General features: G+C 44.0%; 1 protein-coding gene across 1 annotated transcript in view; it reads left to right on the forward strand.

Annotated features, from left to right (window-relative positions):
* The first annotated feature begins 1246 nt into the window (after positions 1-1246).
* LOC120941263 (cilia- and flagella-associated protein 20-like) overlaps positions 1247-19768 on the forward strand; it is a 43336-nt gene continuing 24814 nt past the window's right edge. The window contains exon 1 of the mRNA XM_040354583.1: positions 1247-1447. Within this exon, the coding sequence (XP_040210517.1) occupies positions 1247-1447 (201 nt within the window). The remainder of the gene's footprint in view (positions 1448-19768) is intronic.

Genomic DNA, 19768 nt, shown 5'->3' on the forward strand with positions numbered 1-19768 from the left:
TTATATATTGTTCTGTGACTTTTCACCATAAAGGAAGGCCAATAAGGTAAAATGCATTACTTATTTATTAGTAACAAACAGGATATTAAGGATTGTCTCAGAGCTCTACTGTATGTATCGTGACGTAACTACGGAATATGGGGCCCCATAGCAAAATCTGGATGGGGCCCTCTGGCTAACTTTCTCTGTAGCAGCTGGTGGTGTCAATACATGTATTTGATCTTAACACAAAGTATGTCCAATTTATAGAAGAAATCCAGCCTGAGCTTTTAAGGCTGGGCTTCTCCTAAGGATCACAGGAGTGCAATTCGTTGTGCACTCCTGTGACCCATTTTCAGCGGAGAGCTGAAGTTTGCTTTCCGCTGACTTCACTGCCATCAGTCGGGGCAGCGCGTCATCACGACTTCCAAGTCGGGATCCGCCAGCTGCCCTGATTGATGGCAGTCTCAGCGAGCCTCTGAGACTCTAAGACAGCCTCTTCCCGCCCCTCCACAGCTCAGCGCTCCAATGAGCGTGGAGAAGCAGAGAGGAAAGACGATGACTGACAGTCAGCAACTTTCCTCTCAGGGATCTGTAAAAACTAAGCCATCGGCGATGTTCGGTGGCTCGGTTCTCAGTGCAGAGAAAGCGGGGACAGATGGAGCATCGGTCTGATGCTCCATCCACGGAGGTAAGCATGAATAAAAAAAAAAGTAAACCCATACTTCTCTTTTAAGAACAGGTAGCAGGAGAGGGTGCAGCATAGTCTGTACACTATGAGGGTCAAGAGTTTTGGATAAATGGTATAGCAGTATTTTCAATAATAATAAACCACAATGATATATTATGACAAAATAATAAATGCTCTTGCACACAATTACACTTTAACCCTGAAACAAACATCTTTAAATGTTAGCTTATTTAAACTTTTTTGTAGAACATAGTCCTGTAAGGTGTTAGTTGTGGAGCAATACTGGGATTTTTGAGTGCATTAGGCATACAGGTTTAATTGCACTCAGTAGCAGAGGTTTCAAGGGCAATACATTGACACTGCTAGAACAAACAAATGCTTCTTACTGTACAGAAATTAATCTGTAACTAGTTAGGATCCTGATGCTTGACTTTAGCACTTCTTCTTGTATACTGGAAAAGTTCACAGTTTAGTTTTTCTTAACAGCCTCTCTAACGAGATCCTCCGCAATCTCATAATGACAAGGTTTGCCTTGCATCGGAGGGGGAACTGTCTGTTCCAGAGTCAGATCCTGATATGCCCAACCTAGAAGAGGCAGACATAGAAAGGGATGAAGAGGACATGGAGGTGTTAGAAGAGGCTGCTGAATTCCCACCTCCAGGCTCCTATGCACCTGATGTTATGGCTTTACACAATATGCTTGCCAACGATGATATGCCTATTTTTGCTGTTTACAAAAAACTCAGCATTGTCTCCCAATTTTGCCATGCCCCTTTGGTGACAAAGAGATCAAAAAATAGAATGGGCAATTTATGATGATTTTGTCAGCTGTTTCAGTCTTAAACAAACATCACACTGTACCAATTGTACTTCATTCAAATATTCTGCATATAGGAAATTTTAGCTCCTAAAGGTTCTTTTTACAGTTGCAGGACTAGCTCTGCAACCAGCTATTGCTGAAATTTCATTCTGTGAAACTGCCGCAAACTGGACTAGGGTAATAAATAATCAACATGATCCTGTATTCCAGGACCCATTTTTGGGGCGATCAATTACAACAATTGCCTTCTGCCCTGCTCTTTTGTGTGAATGCTACAGAACAAGTAATGATACAATTTTTCCAGAATGGCCCTGATTACCATTCACATGCGCAAAATCCTGTGGCTTAAAGCGTAGTTCCAACCACAATTAGCATTTTTTAAATGTATGTCCTTTCATCCTGCGTTTTTATAATATAAATCTGGTCACTTACTATTTTACACTCCGCCGCAGATCTGCATAGATATTCAAAAAAGATAGTTTATAAAACTATATCTACACCGTTGTCATTTTGCTTGTGAGCATTGTGAAGCCTTCCTGGAAGTCTTGGATGGGGAGTGATAATTGGACAGCGCATTGCATCCTGGGAAATGATGACACACATTTCCCAGGAGCATTAGAGGGAGATGATGTCAGAATCCTAGGTGGTTTCAAAGGCAGATTTCGTGGGACCACATAGCAACAGGCATTTCCAGATGAGTAAAAAAAAAAAAATTTTTTTTTTTCTTTTTTAGTCGTAAGCTACACTTTAAAGCAAAATTGTTTTTTTGATGGAACCTCCACTTTAAAGCCTGGTCAGCTGAAGCTGTCTTTAAAGACCTCACACATATGCCCTTTGAAAGTAGATGTCTCTTTGTTGAGGGACTTTCATCAAAGATGTCACAGGAGGAGAGGTTCTTCTTCCACAGTGGAAATATAAAAAATCCCCTGCCTCAATCTCTTCAAAACGCAGAGCACCTTAATGTTCTACTCAGGTTTCAACTAATGAACCTAATTTCAACCCTTCCCTGTGACAAAACACTTTTTCCCAATGAAGGTACATGCTCACGCCTAAGAAAAAGGGGAAGTCTGTTACAATTTGCTTATCTCTGGGTAACAGATGTCCCAGAACTGTGGGTTCAATCAATGATACTAAGGGGTACAAAATAGAGTTAAAAATTCTACCCCCACTAACTTCTTTTTGCTCTCAAATCAACCAAAGATTTTCAGAATGCCTTAAACCATCTTTAGGGATTAGTTGGGCCAGTACCCCTACAGGACAGGTTCAATGTATTCTATTCAATCATATTCACATTACCAAAACCCAATGGGGGTATTCGTCCTATCCTGGACCTAAAATTCCTAACCAAATACCTTCAGATTTCAAAACCTAGCCTGGTGGATCTTCAGCTCAGGTTTACCATTGGCAAATTAATTACTTCCATATCACTGGCAAGTTATAAAGGCGATCAACCTTTCAGGCTGGGAAGGAGTGTTTCAATCCCTCAGAGTTCATGGAATATGGTCATCAGTGAAAGTCAAGATCCCTAACATCCAGCAGCTCAGAGCGATAAGGATACCTCTGTAACAATGGACCCCCTTTTTGAAAGGCACCCAGACAAAGCCATGTCTGTAGCCTACATAAACCACAAAGGTTGCAGGAGGAGTCATGCAGCCTTGAAGGATCATTTTATGTACAGAGACTCACTGTCCAGCAATCCTTATTTGTATGTACAAATTTCATGGGCTGTTACCGACATGCGTTGATGTGTCATGTCAATAGCACTATTAGAAATACATTTACCTAAAAAAATGGTGATGTGTTCTCTATGTGTTCCCACTTATTATAAGCAAATAGTAAATTATTATTAAGATACAGAATTTATATAGCACCAACAGTTTATGCAGCACTTTACAGCATAAGGGCAGATGGTACAATTACAATAACATTTAATATGGGACAGGCTTCTCTGAAGAGATGGGTTTTCAGGGATCATCTAAAAGTGGACAGAGTAGGGGATAGTCTGACAGATTGGGTTAGGGAGTTCCAGAGGATGGGATAGTGTCATGTCTCTTGTGGCAGAGCCTGATGTGTAGAGGGAGACCTCTGGTACAGCTCCGGCTCAAGGGCCACTGGTGTTGCGACAGTCCCCACTAGAGCATAGTGAGGCAAGAATGCGTGTCTGTAAGATCTTCCGTTGGTCACAGTGGTGAATGCCAGGTGTGTCACCAGAGTTGAACTGGATAGTCGAAGCAGCGAATGACAGCAGGAACAGCAGACCCCAGGCTGGGTAGTCAGAAGGTGGTAGGAGATGCAGACATGCTGCAGATGGAGGATCAGCATCACCAGGCACTATGCAGAGCAGTACAGACAGATGACTGGAAGCCAGGTCAGTAACGGATAATCAGGTATGAGCATAAACGGCAGGCAGAGAATAGTCAAGGTGCAGGCAGAGATTGGCAACAGGCTATCAGGCAGATATGTAGAGATAAACAAAGTCTTAAGGCAAGCTGAGGTCCAGACATGTGGAGTGCAAGCATGGTCAGGATAAGCAAGGTCAAAAAGAGGGAACAGGAACATAAACACAGGTAAAGCTGCAGATCAGAGAGCAATGTACTAGTGCAGCTGCTGCACTTATATAGGCCATTTGGTGCCAGCGTTAATGGCGAACACGTGCACTCATAGGCGTTCACGTCTGTGTGCGAATATTTGTGCGCATGTGCATATTCATGCGCATGTGCCCGGAAAGACAGATGCGCATTTGCCTTTGCCTCGGAGCTTCGGCTGGGTTATGGCCAGCACATCCCTGACAGAGAGGCTCGGGAGAAATCCTATAGGCGAGATTGTTAGGAGGTGGCAAGGGAGCTAGAGAGCTAGAGAGCAAGAGGTCTTAGGAGGAATGAAGAGAACGATTTGGTTTGTATTTTGAGACTAGGCTAGTGATGTAGCTGGGGGGCAGAGGTGTGATTGGCTTTGTACGTTTTTGCTGTTTTGAATTTAATTAATTGAGTGAGTGAGCAGAAGCCAGTGGAGGGATCAGCAGAGAGAGGCAGTAGACATTGAGTGGTTGGTAAGGTGGATGAGTCTGGCAGCAGCATTCATAATGGACTAAAGGAGGGATAGCCTATCTAGAGACAAGCCAATGAGGAAGGAGTTGCAGTAGTCAAGGCGGGAGATGACCAGGGAGTGAATTAGAAGCTTTGTGGTGTCATTGGTTTGGAAGGGGCATATTTTAGAAATGTTGCAGAGGTTAAGGACATTGATTGGATGTGGGCCGAAAGGACAGTTCAGATTCCAGGATAACACCTTGGCATGTGAGGATGGGTTGATATTTGTGCTGTCGATCTTGCCAAAGAAGTGCCACACAGTATTAGATAAAATAAATAATTAGTGAACTTATATAATGCCACAAATAATATATATATATAAAAAAACGAAATTAACTGTGCAAGTCCGAAATAAAAGTCCTTCAATTATCAATGTGTGTGTCCGTTATCATTTTACACTTGTGCCATAAATACTGCATTCTTTCTGCGATGTTTTTGTGAATCACTTCAACATTCCAAACTCTCACCTTGTGGTTTGAGCCAATAAAAATCAGGCCTCATGCGCTTTCCCTTTAAACAGGGTATGAGATACCAAAAATCCACTTCCATCCACCTCCATCCTGCAGTGGATGTATATATGAAGATGTACATTAGAAATGGCTCATACAAGATGGCCGCCGGCACACTTCCCGATGCGAAGAACCTATGACCTCACTGTGCAAACAGGACGTGGACGGGCCGCCAAACTTTGTAATTGTACTGCCAAACTTTCCTAATACTCTTAAATATCGTTCACCAAATATGTTTGCTACATTGTATGGTGTAGTATACTCCTGTTGCAAAACGTGTATCCAGTACTCTTCTGGCACAAATGTCCATATATGAACTTCCTTAACTTTTCACCATAAGCTCTAGTATACATTTGCATTCAGGGGATGGTAACAAAAAAAACTTACACCATGTCATTGCGGTGCAGGCATGTGGGATCTACAGGGTTAAAATAGATGGTGAGGATTCAACACGTTGGCCTCCCAGCCACCTGTCAAACACCCTAATCTTCATCATCCTGGTAGAGGGCAGCAGATTTTTATCAAAAATGTCTTGGTACATTTTTTCATTCATCCTTCCTTCCAATGATATGAAGTTTGCCAGTAGCGTATGCTGAAAAACAGCCCCATATCATGATGTTTCCACCTCCAAACTTCACTGTTGCTATGGGGGTGTTTTCGGGGTGATGTGCAGTGCTTCATTTGACCTCCAAACATAGTGTGTATTGTGGCATCCAAAGAGTTCAATTTTGGTCTCATTTGACCAGACTATATTCACCCAGTATTATCACAAGTATCACAGGCTTGTCTAAATGTTCTACCCTACATTCACACCTATGTGCTTTTGTGTGCGTTTTCCATTTTTCAGAAATGCACTACAGTCCATTTAAGATGATTTCCTATGGTACACTTTCACATCTATGCGTTTTTAGCTGGTGCATTTTTGGAAAGGGTTCCACTTTAAAAAATGACATGGCTCCCCCCCAAATCCATACCAGACCCTTATCTGCAGCCCAGCGGGTCAGGAAAGGTAGGGGTCGAGCAAGCACCCCCTCCTCCTAAACCATACCAGGCCACATGCCCTTAACATGAGAGGGTGCTTTGCCCCCACCCACCCCAAAGCACCTTGTCCCAATGTTGATGGGGACAAGGGTCTTTTCCCCACAACCCTGGGCTGTGGTTGTGGGGGTCTGTGAGTGGGGGGGGGGCTTATCAGAATCTGGAAGCCCTCTTTAATAAGGGGGCCCCCAGATCCCACCCTTCCTATGTAATTGAGTATGGGGTACATAGTACCCCTACGCATTTACCAAAAAAGTGAATAAAGACAGTAAAAAAACAGTCCCCTGATGTAGATCCATCGACAATCACGACAATGCCACCATGGACCCGAAAAAATTAGAAAAAAAAACGCATCAACCACAACCACATAAATGTGAACCAAGACTAAACAAGCTTCAACATGTTTTTTCTTCAGCAATGGAGTCTTGCGTGTTGAGTGTCAGGGCAGGTGCTACCACTAAGCAAACTAGGCAACCACCTAGGGCGCACTGCTGCCTAGGGGCGCCCGGACACTGGGTTCCCTCCGCCTCTGCGTGCTGTGCAGGCTGCAGCATGTAACTAACTCAGTCCCAGGCAGCTGCTCTGCCCGACCGGTGGTGTAATTAGAGGCGCATCGCCGAACTGAAACCATCGCTAGAAGCTGATGCTTCCTGTATAGCGCTGCCTCCTGTCACATGGGTAGGGTAAAGGGGGTAGAGTCAGGGGCAGAGCCAATGGGGGCAACAAAATTAGGTTTTGCCTAGGGTGTCAAAAATCCTTTCACCAGCCCTGGTGAGCGTGCATACAGGCCGTGGCGGTTGAGTACATTACTTATTGTTTTCTTTTAAACAATTTCACCTACTAATTCCAGGCCTTTCTGAAGCTCTTCACAAGTGGTCCTTGGCTCTTGGACAATTCTTTTGATAATTCTTTTCACTCCTCTGTCAGAAATCTTGTGAGCATCAACTGGTCACTGGTTGTTTGGTGAAATTATGTTCTTTCCACTTCCGGCTTATGGCCCTAACAGTGCTCACTGGAACATTCAGAGGTTTAGAAATTCTTCTGTAACCAATGCCATCAGTATGTTTGGCTGCAATAAGGTTGCAAAGGTCTTGAGCAAGCTCTTTGCTTTTACCCATCAGGAGATGTTTCTTGTTTGACACCTTGGTAATGAAACACCTTTTTACAAGCCATCAGTTGAGACTGAACCAGCTGATATTAATTTTCACTGACAAGGGACAGGATTGCTTTCTAATTACTGATATATTTCTTAATGTGTTCAATACTTTTTCCCTGTCATTCCATTTTATTATACATAACTGAATTTCTGAACTTATTTGTTTTGGTTTCTTTATATGTATGGATTGCATGGGTTGTTACCGACATGTGGAGAACATTTCATGTCAATAGCAACTTTAGAAATATATTTATATTCAATACTTATGTGCATGGAAGTAATGTTACAATGTAATTAATAACATTTCCTATGCACAACAATGTTGCAAATTATGTGCCGTGTCTAAAATGAATTTAAAAAGCAGAAGAAACTTCTGTTGCATCATATTTCACAGTGCCAAAATGTAAGTGATTGATTCAAGTAGGTAAAAAAAAAAATACATAGGGCCCAATACAGCAAGCTTTACACAGGCCAGTGTATAGAAAATGTATACATGATGTTTAATAAAAATGTTTTAGTAGTCTGTTATGAGTTAGCTCCAGTTACTTTTTCCAAGATTTTCTGGTCTTAATCAGCATTCACCAGCTTCCACAAAAGAAGATGAATGTAACTTTAGGACAATACTGCCATCTTGTGGTTTATTACTATATTTGTTATAGTAAAATCTATTTAGACTAGGTCTACTCTGATCGTAGACACGCACATAAATCGAACACACATAAATGAATGGGGGTTATTTATGATAAGTGCACTTTCAAGTGCAGTCGCTGTAGATCTGAGGGGGACATGCAAGGAAAATAAAAAACAGCATTTTTGCTTGCACATGATTGGATGATAAAATCAGCAGAGCTTCCCCTCAGATCTATAGCGACTGCACTTGCAGTGCACTTGTAGTGCAAAGTGGATTTGCCTTTCATAAATAACCCCCAATGTGTTGCTAAAGGGATCATTAACAAGGCGTTAAATATCTCATGGCCCATTCACATTATAACAAAGTGCACTGCAACATATTCATTTTCAGGCATTAAGACGCATTGAGTTCGGAAGCACATTCTGATGATGCAATACACTTCAAGGCTCAGTTTACAATGGTGCAATGTGAGAACCCGTGCAAATCCAGCATGGGTTCCCTCATCGCACCCGACTCGCAGGCAGGTCACACTGCCATATGCAAACTGCTGGGAATGTCAATACAAAGTTAATGACAACCCCAGATCAGTTTGCATATCACAGTGCAAACTGTCAGTTCAGACATCAAATCGAATCGCATGGCTGTGAACACCCATGCAATCTGATTCTGATGCCGATCAAGAAAAGGGTCCTGCACGACTTTGGTCCGAATGTGATGCAAATTTAGCCATACAATCTGTATGGCTGAATTTGCATCACTCAGACATCGCATAACTGCGGTGTGAATCACATATGATATCGCACCAGTGTGAATCGAGCCTAATGGACACATAGATTTTGTGCAAACATGTGCATTTTTTAACAAATATGCAGTGTTTATTGACACTGCTGCTCTACATTTGCTCTAGGTAGTCCTTGTACAGGGTCTTCCAGTGACCAGGGCATGGTTCTAAATTGCGCCCTCCTCCTCCTCTCTTAATACATGCCATAGAATGGGTGTACCCTATTCTTTGCTTCTCTGTGCACGGGGTAGCTGCTCCTTCTGCCCACCCCTTACCTGGCCCTGGTTCTAGGTATGTGTTTTAGAAATATTAAATGCCACACACAGCCAAGCAACTAGAGTTTTTAGGAGGCCATCAACGTGTGCCTTGATATTTCTGTTAGCTGTTTCCTTTAGGAAGTTCATCCACCAAAATTCAGATTCTAATCCCCCTGTGTAGGTGGATAATGAAGTATGAGCGTTATGAACATTCAAATGTATTTTTTTGGGCAGTCATACTAATACACTCTCCTCTACTCCACAGCAGAATCTGTACATGTTTACTTCATTGTAGCTATACAGTAATGAGTGATTTGGTGAGCTCCCAGTAGGTGCAATTGACAGCTGCTGAGATTGCCAGAAAACAGGATAAGTAGACAGGATGACACCCTTTAAATACTGCTTAGCACAGTAAGCTTTAAAGTGATTGTAACCCCTCACAAGTGATACATAGAGATGAGTTGTACCAGTTTATCTTCAGTCTTCTCTTCATCTGTTTAATGTCCGGAATTTAAAAAGCTTGTCTGAGCTGTCAGAAAACAGGGGACAGAGGGCTGAAGTTACACATTGCATAGCTCAGCAAGGAGAGCTCTGAGAACTGATTGGATGGAAGGAACACATCCCCACCTTCACAGAGAACACAGGAATAGAGGTGAGGCTTTCAATCACAGGCTGTGTATCTGGAGCTTCATCCCAGTCATTTTTTTTCCTCTTGGTGTCAGGAAAACAGTTCATATTCCATGTCTAAAGTTTACAACCACTTTAAATGTCAATTATTTTATTCTACCTGACAGGAAACGTCGCATTCATGGAGTCTTCTCTTAATTTAAGTAACTTCCTAGTTGCAAATTTATCCTCAGGGCAAATACAGGCTAGAAATTACATTATTTATGCAGCTTCCACGTTATAAACAGTAAAAGAAAGGGGCACAATTATGGTTACTTTTTTTTTTACTATAGCAGGGGTCTCCATGGTCTGACTCATGGGCCACATCAAGCCTGCTACAAGATTTTATCTGGCCTGCAGTAGCATATCCACTAGTGTCAGTGGCATATCCTTAATTTGCTCAGGTTGAGGATGCAGGTCAGCAGAGACTAGCTGTGGTGTCTGCTTCTACTGGCCCAGTCTCCAGTGCAGGTTTCCCTATATGCGTTGTTATCCTCAGTTGTCCTAGCAAACAATAGTGTGCTTACCCCAGCATTCGCAGGACAGAACTTTCTATGTCCAGACCTGCTCTGACTTTCCCCAGAGCCTGGTGGGTTAACACAAATTCTGCCTTCTACTCTGCAAATCCTTAAGGATTACAGCAGCTTGACCTTCAAACTGCTGTTTTTTTTATTCCTTTACACTTTGAGGATTTATGTATTTCCTACCATCTTAACATGTCCCCATTTCCCCTGGGGCATACACCAAATATATTTGAGGAAACCTGTACTAAAGTAGTATGGAGACTGCCATGATTGACCTCCCTGTCTAAAAATACTAGTTTTCTTGATCATACATCACGGGACACAGAGCCTTAATTACTTAATGGGTTATGTAGTCACCACAGGTGATTGAACACTGGAAAACCCAATTAAAATTGAGTTCCTCCCCTATATAACCCCTCCCAAATGGAGAGTACCTCAGTTTTTTCGCCAGTGTTTAAGGTGGTTGGTCACGTTCAACATGTGCTAAGAAGAAAAATGCTCTTTTGATGGTCTGGCTGCGGAGACCTAGGAGCTATAACCAGATCCATACCTCGGGCCGATATCAAAAGCCTAAGATGGTTGGTACCCGGGCCTCGTGTAATGAAGAAACAAGGTTTGCCTGTAATGTCTCTCTGCGGAGGTCTGGGCTCTGGGATCCAGACATTGGTGTACTAATACATCTGTGGCACGAAAAGTTTCTGGCAGAGTCTTCTACAGGTCCAGGTATGAGGTTTCTCTAATGGAACCCTTGGTAAACCTGAAGATTGACACAACTTGCCCACCGTGATGGGTAAAAGCTGGAACTACTTTTAGTAGCTTTCCTGCGGCGTGGATAAGGTAAGAAGAGGATAATTTTATTTTATATTATCTTCTGTGAGTAGGATGTCTCACCACTGGAGGGAGCAAGTGCAAACCTGGTGTTTTCTTACATAGCCATCCAGCATACAAGCTCAGTGAAGTCAGTCAAATTTAAACACCACTCACCTCCTTCCGCTGCAGGCTCTGCCATAATAAACGCATACAGAGGTGCACAAGATGCCCCCAGTAATCTCTTCCTAGTCTTCTGGGCGCCGCCATGACAGCGGCACGTGCCGGGAGCACACTTTTGCTGTCTAAGTGAGACAGAGATAGGGGAGGGCCGTGGTTGCTAGTGCACCGTGCAAAATGCGAGACACCTGTGTGCAGGCGCCAAAAGGCTGGTTTTAAAAGCCCAGCATGCCAGAGTCCTCTGTAAGCGGCTTGGACACAGAGCTGTGGGCTGTAAGCATCCCTGTGGATTGAACCAGGCAAACCTAAGACTCCTACTCGGAATCAGGTTGTGCAGTGATCTGATATTTTTGTGTATTGTAAGACTATAGCACAACAGTGATTGCATTTATTTTGTGGATAGTACCATTGCTTTGCAGTAAGGACTATGTCCCTGAGAAGAGGGTCTAGGGCTAGTAAAAGGGGCACCAGAAAATCCCTGCATACGGGTAAGGATTCTGAGCTTGCATGCAGTTTACCATCCCCCTCTGTCAGCCTGATAGCAGCCTCACAGGATGACCCCGTCTGGTTTTGCAGCTTCTCCTATGGCAGCTCCTGTATACGTCACTGAGGACGCTTTAAAAGTTGCTTTGGATGGCTTAGAAGGAAGGATTGCTACTATTATCGCAACCTCCTTGAAAGGTAGCAGAAAAAGGGGTAGATTACCTTCATCTGCTCTGGCTCTCGCATCAGATGAGCCTTCTGAGGGTGAAAAATCCCTCTCAGGAGAAGAGGATCATGTGCAGTCTGAGGACTCAGAGGATGAGAGGATTCCTGCTACTTCTCAGTCGCTAAAGATGCAGGTGCAATATTATGCAGAGATGGTGCGTGCCACTTACAAATTGCCTCCTGTTGAAGCTTCTAGGCCCTCTGTTTCCTCTTTGGGATCTCGGAAATCCCTGCATGCTGCAGGCGCCTTTCCAGTGCAACCCTTGCTGGATAAACTGATGTAGGATGACTGGGTTAATCCAGTAGGATGACTGGGTTAATCCAGATAAACTGTTTTCTCCTCCTAAGCAGTTTTCCCTCCTTTATCCTATGGGGGAAGGTTTCATTAAGAAATGGGGGGTACCCTATAGATGCAGCTATTTCTTGTGCAAACAAAAGCCTGACCTGTCATATAGACAATGCTCAGGGTTTTAAAGATCCAATTGATAAAAAGCTGGAGTCCCTATTAAAAGCCTCCTCTTCCATGGCTGGGGCTGTAGTACAACCTGCAGTTGCAGCCATTGGTGTATGTCAGTTCCTCAAGGAACAAATTAAGTAGATGATTAACCTCCTCCCTACAGAGGATATTGAGTTTTATGAGGACCTTCCTAAGGCCTTGTGTTTTGCAATTGATGTGATTATGGACTCTGTTCAACAAGCACCCCGCTTGAATCTCCTGCAGGTACACATGCGCAAGTCCCCTTGGTTAAAACATTGGGAGGCCAAGGTTTCTTGCAAGAAATACTTGGCAGCATTCCCCTTTGGGGGAGAACGCCTGTTTGAGGATGACCTGGATAAATACATACAAAAGATTACCGGAGGCAAGTCTACTTTATTGCCGGTTAAGAAGAAGAGTAAGCGTCCCTCTTCTAAACGTACTCTTTCTCCAGCCCCTGGAACCTCAGTCTCCAGGCAGTGGCGACGGTCTCCCCAGTCTAACACTAGGGGGAAAGCCCAGAGTCAAGCCCAAGGGCAGAAAAGGACTTGGGGTCCAAAGTCTAAACAGACCCCCAAAAACTTTCCTATGAAGGGATGCCCCCACTTGGCCAAGTGGGGGGAAGGCTGCTGCAATTTGCAAGCACCTGGTGGAACGAAGTTCAGGACAAGTGGGTCATCTCCACAGTCTCCGCAGGCTACAAGCTAGAATTCAGAGAACTTCCGCCACCCCGTTTTCTAAGATCAAGAATTTCCAAAGATCCAGAGAAGAGAAGAAGGCCTCTACTGTTGACCTTGGAGCACCTGTTGTCCCAAGGGGTAATCATAGAGTTAGCCCCTGGAGGATCAGGAGTCAGGATTCTATTCAAACCTTTTCACAGTTCCAAAACCAAACGGGGATGTCAGACCTATCCTAGATCTGAAAAGCCTGAATCAGTTTCTGAACATTTGCTCCTTTCAATGTGCCAATATTCCCTGCTCACCAAAGGTTTCCAAGGTTTGCGGTGGATCAGCGCCACTTTCAGTTTGTGGCCCTTCTTTTCATGCTGGCTACAGCACCTTATGTGTTTACAAAAATGCTGCCCCGGCTCTGGCAAGGCTGAGGGCACGAGGCATAGCAGTAACAGCCTACCTGGACGATATGTTGATCATAGATCAGTCCACTGCTCGCTTGGGCCACAATGTGCACAGCACAGTGGAATATTAGAGTACCTAGGCCGGGTCTTGAAGCTGGATAAATATTCCTTGAAAGCCTCTAGGAGGGCTGGAGTACCTGGGCATGATTATAGACACGTCCATATGCAAGGTATTACTTTCCAAGCCAAAGGCAAAAGCCATAGGAGACTTGGTCCGAATGGCAAAAAGAAGGCCTTCCATCCGACTATGCATGAGATTATTGGGGAAGATAGTAGCCTCATTCAAAGCTGTCTCTTACGCCCAGTTTCACTTAAGACCGTTACAGGGCAGAATTCTGTCAGCTTGGAACAAAGATGTTCAAGCCCTGGATCTTCCTATGATCTTATCCCCGAAGGTTTGCCAGAGCCTCAGTTGGTGGTTGCTCCCCCAAAATCTGTTAGAAGAAAAATTCTTCACTCCGGTTACTTGGAAAGTGGTGACCACAGACGCCAGCCTTCTGGGCTGGGGAGCAGTTCTAGAAGAAACATCTTCCGAAGGGGAAGTGGTCCGGGGCTGAAAAGTTCCTACCTATCAACATTCTGGAGATTCTGGCAATTCATTTGGCCCTTAAAGTTTGGTCTTACAGACTGCAAGGCTGGCCTGTTCTGATTCAGACTGCTACGGCCGTGGCCTATATCGATCACCAAGGAGGCACCAGAAGTCTGGATGCCCAAAAAGAGGTAAATCACATCCTGGCCTGGGCAGAAAGGCATATTCCTTGCCTATCTGCGGTCTTCATTCCAGGGGTAGAAAATTGGCAGGTGGATTTTTTAAGCCGCCAGCAGCTGAGTTCAGGAGAATGGTTTCTACACCCCGACATGTTTCAAATCATATGTCAGAAATGGAGAACCCCAGATGTGGACCTGTTGGCTTCCAGGTTCAACGCAAAGCTGGACAGCTTTGTGTCAAGAACAAGAGATCCCTGTGCTCAAGGGTCAGATGCCCTGACAATCTCATGGGATCAGTAGTCCCCGATTTATGCGTTCCCTCCAGTTCCGCTTCTCCCACGATTCCTTCAGAGAGTCAAGAAAGAAGGAAAGTCAGTGATTTTGGTCTGCCCCGGCTTGGCCCAAGAGACCCTGGTACACAGAAATCGTAAGGATGGCAGTAGGAAGACCTTGGGTTCTCCCACTACGCTCAGACCTACTATCACAAGGTCCAATATTCCATCCTGCCTTACAAAGTATTAATTTGACGGTTTGACTGTTGAGACCCACATTCTGAAGAAATGTGGGCTCTCAGGGCCAGTCCTATCCACTCTGGTTAATGCTAGGAAGCTGACCTCCAGGCTCATCTACTACAGAATCTGGACAGCATATGTTTCCTGGTGTGAACCCAGGAAGTGGCATCCTAGGAAGTATGCCATTAATAGGATTCTTGCCTTTCTTCAGTTGGGCTTAAATATGAAGTTGGGCTTGTCGGTATTTTTTTAAAAACCGCTTGCCTCTCATTCCCTAGCTAGGGCCTTCGTTCAGGGTGCACTGCGTTTGAATCTGCCGGTTAAGTCTCCCGTGTGCCCATGGGATTTGAATTTGGTATTATCTGTTTTACAGAAGCTACCTTTTGAACCTTTACACCAGGTTTCTCTAAGTCTGTTAACACAGAAACTGTTTTTTCTTGTAGCCATATCCTCAGCAAGAAGGGTATCGGAATTGGCGGCTCTTTCGTGTAAAGAACCGTATATGATTATTCATTAAGACAGGGTGGTACTGCATCCTCACCCAACTTTCTTACCTAAGGTGGTTTCAGGTTTTCATCTGAATCAAGATATAGTCCCACTGTCTTTTTTCCAGTTTCGCAGTCTGCGAAGGAAGAGAGTCTACACTCTCTAGATTGTTAGAGCGGTAAAGGTTTATCTGCAAGCTACGGCTCAGATAAGGAAGACTGATTGTCTATTCATTCTGCCACAAGACCCAAAGAAGGGCCAGGCAGCCTCAAAATCCACTATTGCAAGATGGATTTGACAAGTCATTATTCAGGCCTATTATTTAGAAAAGAAGATCCCTCCTTTTCAGGTGAAAGAGCACTCGACTAGAGCAGTTGGTGTTTCATGGGCAGTGCATCACCAGGCCTCCATGGCTCAGATCTGTAAGGCTGCTACTTGGTCTTCGGTCCATTCATTTACTAAATTCTACCAGGTAGATGTGAGAGGTTACGAGGATGCCGCCTTCGGGCGTAGTGTGCTGCAGGCAGCAGTATATATCCTCTGGCTCGATGGCGGCCTTATTCTGATCTGTGTCTCCCTCCCCTCAAATTTTAGCATTTCTAAGGGACATCCCATTAAGTAATTAAGGCTCTGTGTCCCGTGATGTATGATCAAGAAAATGGGATTTTTAAATGCAGCTTACCTGTAAAATCCTTTTCTTGGGAATACATCACGGGACACAGAGCTCCCCACGACCTTTGGAGTTGAACTTGGAACACTTATTGCTTTGCTACAAAACTGAGGTACTCTCCATTTGGGAGGGGTTATATAGGGGAGAAACTCAATTTTAATTGGGTTTGCCAGTGTCCAATCACCTGTGGTGACTACATAACCCATTAAATAAGGCTCTGTGTCCCGTGATGTATTCCCAAGAAAAGGATTTTACAGGTAAGCTGTATTAAAAAATCCTATTATTTGGCTCAGTCTGCTCTGATGCAGTACTTTCAATCTGAATCATCCAGAAATAAGCATATTTGAGAAAAAAAATTGTTTGTTTAAAAAGAATCGAACAGCCCTTTAATTTGTTGCAGCATGAGGACATTTTTGGGAACCACAGCGCGATTACGTTGTTTTACTCTGATGCCGCGTACACACGGTAGCTTTTCGGCATTAAAAAAATAGGATTTTTGTACTCACTATAAAATCCATTTCTCGGAGTTCATGGACGGACACAGCAGCCTTTGATCTTAGGGTTATAGCCACTTCCTTCCAGGAGAGTTAGGCAGAAAAAAAGCACTTTAAGTGTTAACAACACTTTCCTCAGCACAGCTCCTCCCAGGGGGCGTGGTCCCCCGGGTATAACCCACACACTCTGCCTCAGCAGCTCCAGTTCGTAACAAGCAGTACAAACAAAGGAGGGGTGGGTGCTGTGTCCGTCCATGAACTCAGAGAAATGGATTTTACGGTGAGTACAAAAATCCTATTTTCTCTTCCGTTCATGGACGGACACAGCAGCCTTTGACCTTAGGGACGTCCCCAAGCAGCGTCAAAAAATTTGAGGGGTGGGAAAACAACACAGCAAACCAAGCTACACCCCAAACAAAACCAGAGTTACTCAATGGAGGAACTCCAACCTTAAACTGCCACCTGTAACACCTTGCGACCGAAGCAGGCTTCAGAAGATGCACTCACATCCACCTTGTAAAACTTTGAAAAAGTGTGGACCGACGACCAGGTCGCTGCCTTACACACCTGTAACACAGAGGCTTGATGTCGGAAAGCCCAAGAGGCACCAATCGCCCTGGTCGAATGCGCCGTAACCCAAAAGGGAGGCGCCCGCCCCTTCAGGGCATAGGCCTGAAGCACAACCTGTCGGATCCACCTAGAAATGGTGGCCGACGAGACCGACAGACCTTTTTTAGGACCATTCACCGACACGAACAGTGAGTCTGACTTTCGGAACGGAGCCGTAGCAGATAAGTACACTTGTAGGGCCCAAACCACTTCCAGGGAATGTAAAGTGGCCTCCTTCGGGTTCTTCGGCCGAGGACATAAGGATGGAAGAACAATGTCCTCATTAATGTGAAAAGCTGAAACGACCTTCGGGAGAAAAGACGGCTGCGGACGCAGCACCACCTTATCCTCATGGATGACTAAGTAGGGAGCCTTGCAGAACAAGGCCGCCAGTTCAGACACCCGTCTGACCGATGTAATTGCTACCAGAAAAAACACCTTTTGTGACAGAGTCAATAAAGGGATCTTCCGAATGTCCTCAAAGGGAGCATCCTGAAGCACCGAGAGGACTAAATTCAAGTCCCATGGGGGCAGTGGAGGGCGCACAGGAGGGGCCACATGTCGGACCCCCTGCACAAACGTACGCACCAGGGAGTGCGCTGCCAAGGGTCGCTGAAAGTAAACAGCTAGAACTGAAATCTGACTCTTAACCATACTCAAGCCGAGAGAGGGGTAGAGAAAGGAAGCGCCACCTAAGTTACATAGTTACATAGTTAGTCAGGTTGAAAAAAGACACAAGCCCATCCAGTTCAACCACAAAAAATAAAAAAAAAACAAAATAAAAAACACAGTAAAATCCTATACACCCAACTCCATACCCACAGTTGATCCAGAGGAAGGCAAAAAACCCCAGCAGAGCATGATCCAATTTGCTACAGCAGGGGAAAAAATTCCTTCCTGATCCCCCGAGAGGCAATCAGATTTACCCTGGATCAACTTTACCTACAAATCTTAGTACTCAGTTATATTCTGTACATTTAGGAAAGAATCCAGGCCTTTCTTAAAGCAATCTACTGAGCTGGCCAGAACCACCTCTGGAGGGAGTCTGTTCCACATTTTCACAGCTCTTACTGTGAAAAAACCTTTCCGTATTTGGAGGTGAAATCTCTTTTCCTCTAGACGTAAAGAGTGCCCCCTTGTCCTCAGTGTTGACCGTAAAGTGAATAACTCAACACCAAGTTCACTGTATGGACACCTCATATATTTGTACATGTTGATCATATCCCCCCTTATTCTCCTCTTCTCAAGAGTGAATACATTTAGTTCTTCTAATCTTTCCTCATAGCTGAGCTCCTCCATGCCTCTTATCAGTTTGGTTGCCCTTCTCTGCACTTTCTCCAGTTCTCCGATGTCCTTTTTGAGAACTGGTGCCCAAAACTGAACTGCATATTCCAGATGAGGTCTTACTAATGATTTGTACAGGGGCAAAATTATATCTCTGTCTCTGGAGTCCATACCTCTCTTAATACAAGAAAGGACTTTGCTCGCTTTGGAAACCGCAGCTTGGCATTGCATGCCATTATTGAGCTTATGATCAACTAAAACCCCCAGATCCTTCTCCACTACAGATCCCCCCAGTTGTACTCCCCCTAGTATGTATGATGCATGCATATTCTTAGCCCCCAAGTGCATAACTTTACATTTATCTACATTAAACCTCATCTGCCACTTAGTCGCCCAATTAGACAGAGCATTGAGGTCGGCTTGTAAATTGGAGACATCCTGCAAGGACGTTATTCCACTGCATAGCTTGGTGTCATCTGCAAAGACAGAAATGTTACTTTTGATCTCAGACCCAATATCATTTATAAATATATTGAAAAGTAAGGGTCCCAGCACTGAACCTTGGGGTACACCACTGATAACTTTGGACCATTCAGAGTAAGAATCATTAACCACGACTCTCTGAATTCTGTCTTTCAGCCAGTTTTCTATCCATTTACAAACTGATATATCCAATCCTGTAGACCTTACCTTACACATGAGCCGTGTGTGCGGAACTGTATCGAACGCTTTTGCAAAATCCAAATATATCACGTCCACAGCCACGCCTCTGTCCAGGGTTTTACTTACCTCTTCATAAAAGGAAATCAGGTTTGTCTGACAACTTCTGTCTTTCATGAATCCATGTTGTCTGCTGCTTAAATAGTTTTTTTCCAGCAAGAACTCATCCATGTGGTCTTTTATTAAACGTTCCAGTATCTTCCCAACTATAGAAGTTAAACTAACAGGTCTATAGTTACTTGGTAAAGACTTTGTTCCCTTTTTAAATATGGGCACCACATTGGCCCTGCGCCAATCCAGTGGTACTATTCCTGTCTTTAATGAGTCCCTAAATATTAGATACAGTGGCTTTGAAATGACAGAGCTCAACTCACCTAGGATCCGTGGATAGATGCCATCAGGTCCAGGTGCTTTATCCACCTTTATTCTGTCTAAATATTTCTGGACCATATCACTTTTGAGCCATTGTGGATTTGAGGCTGTGTCACTCCCACCCCCATTTTGGACATGAGCTCCCCCATGCTCCATTGTATACACAGAGCTGAAGAAAACATTTAATACATTTGCCTTCTCTTTGTCCCCAGTCACCCACTCTAGATTATTTTGTAAGGGGCCTACATGCTCAGACTTCACCTTTTTACTATTAATATATTTAAAGAATTTTTTGGGGTTTGTCCTACTATCTTTTGCAATCTGTCGTTCGTTTTGAATTTTTGCATCCTTGATTTCCTTTTTGCATATCCTGTTATATTCTTTGTAACATTTAAACAACACTAGTGTTCCTTAATTTTATATTTTTTAAAAGCTACTTTCTTATTGTTTATAGCTTTTTTAACTTTGAC

Source organism: Rana temporaria, chromosome 5 (assembly GCF_905171775.1).
Source record: "Rana temporaria chromosome 5, aRanTem1.1, whole genome shotgun sequence".
NCBI lineage: Eukaryota > Metazoa > Chordata > Amphibia > Anura > Ranidae > Rana > Rana temporaria.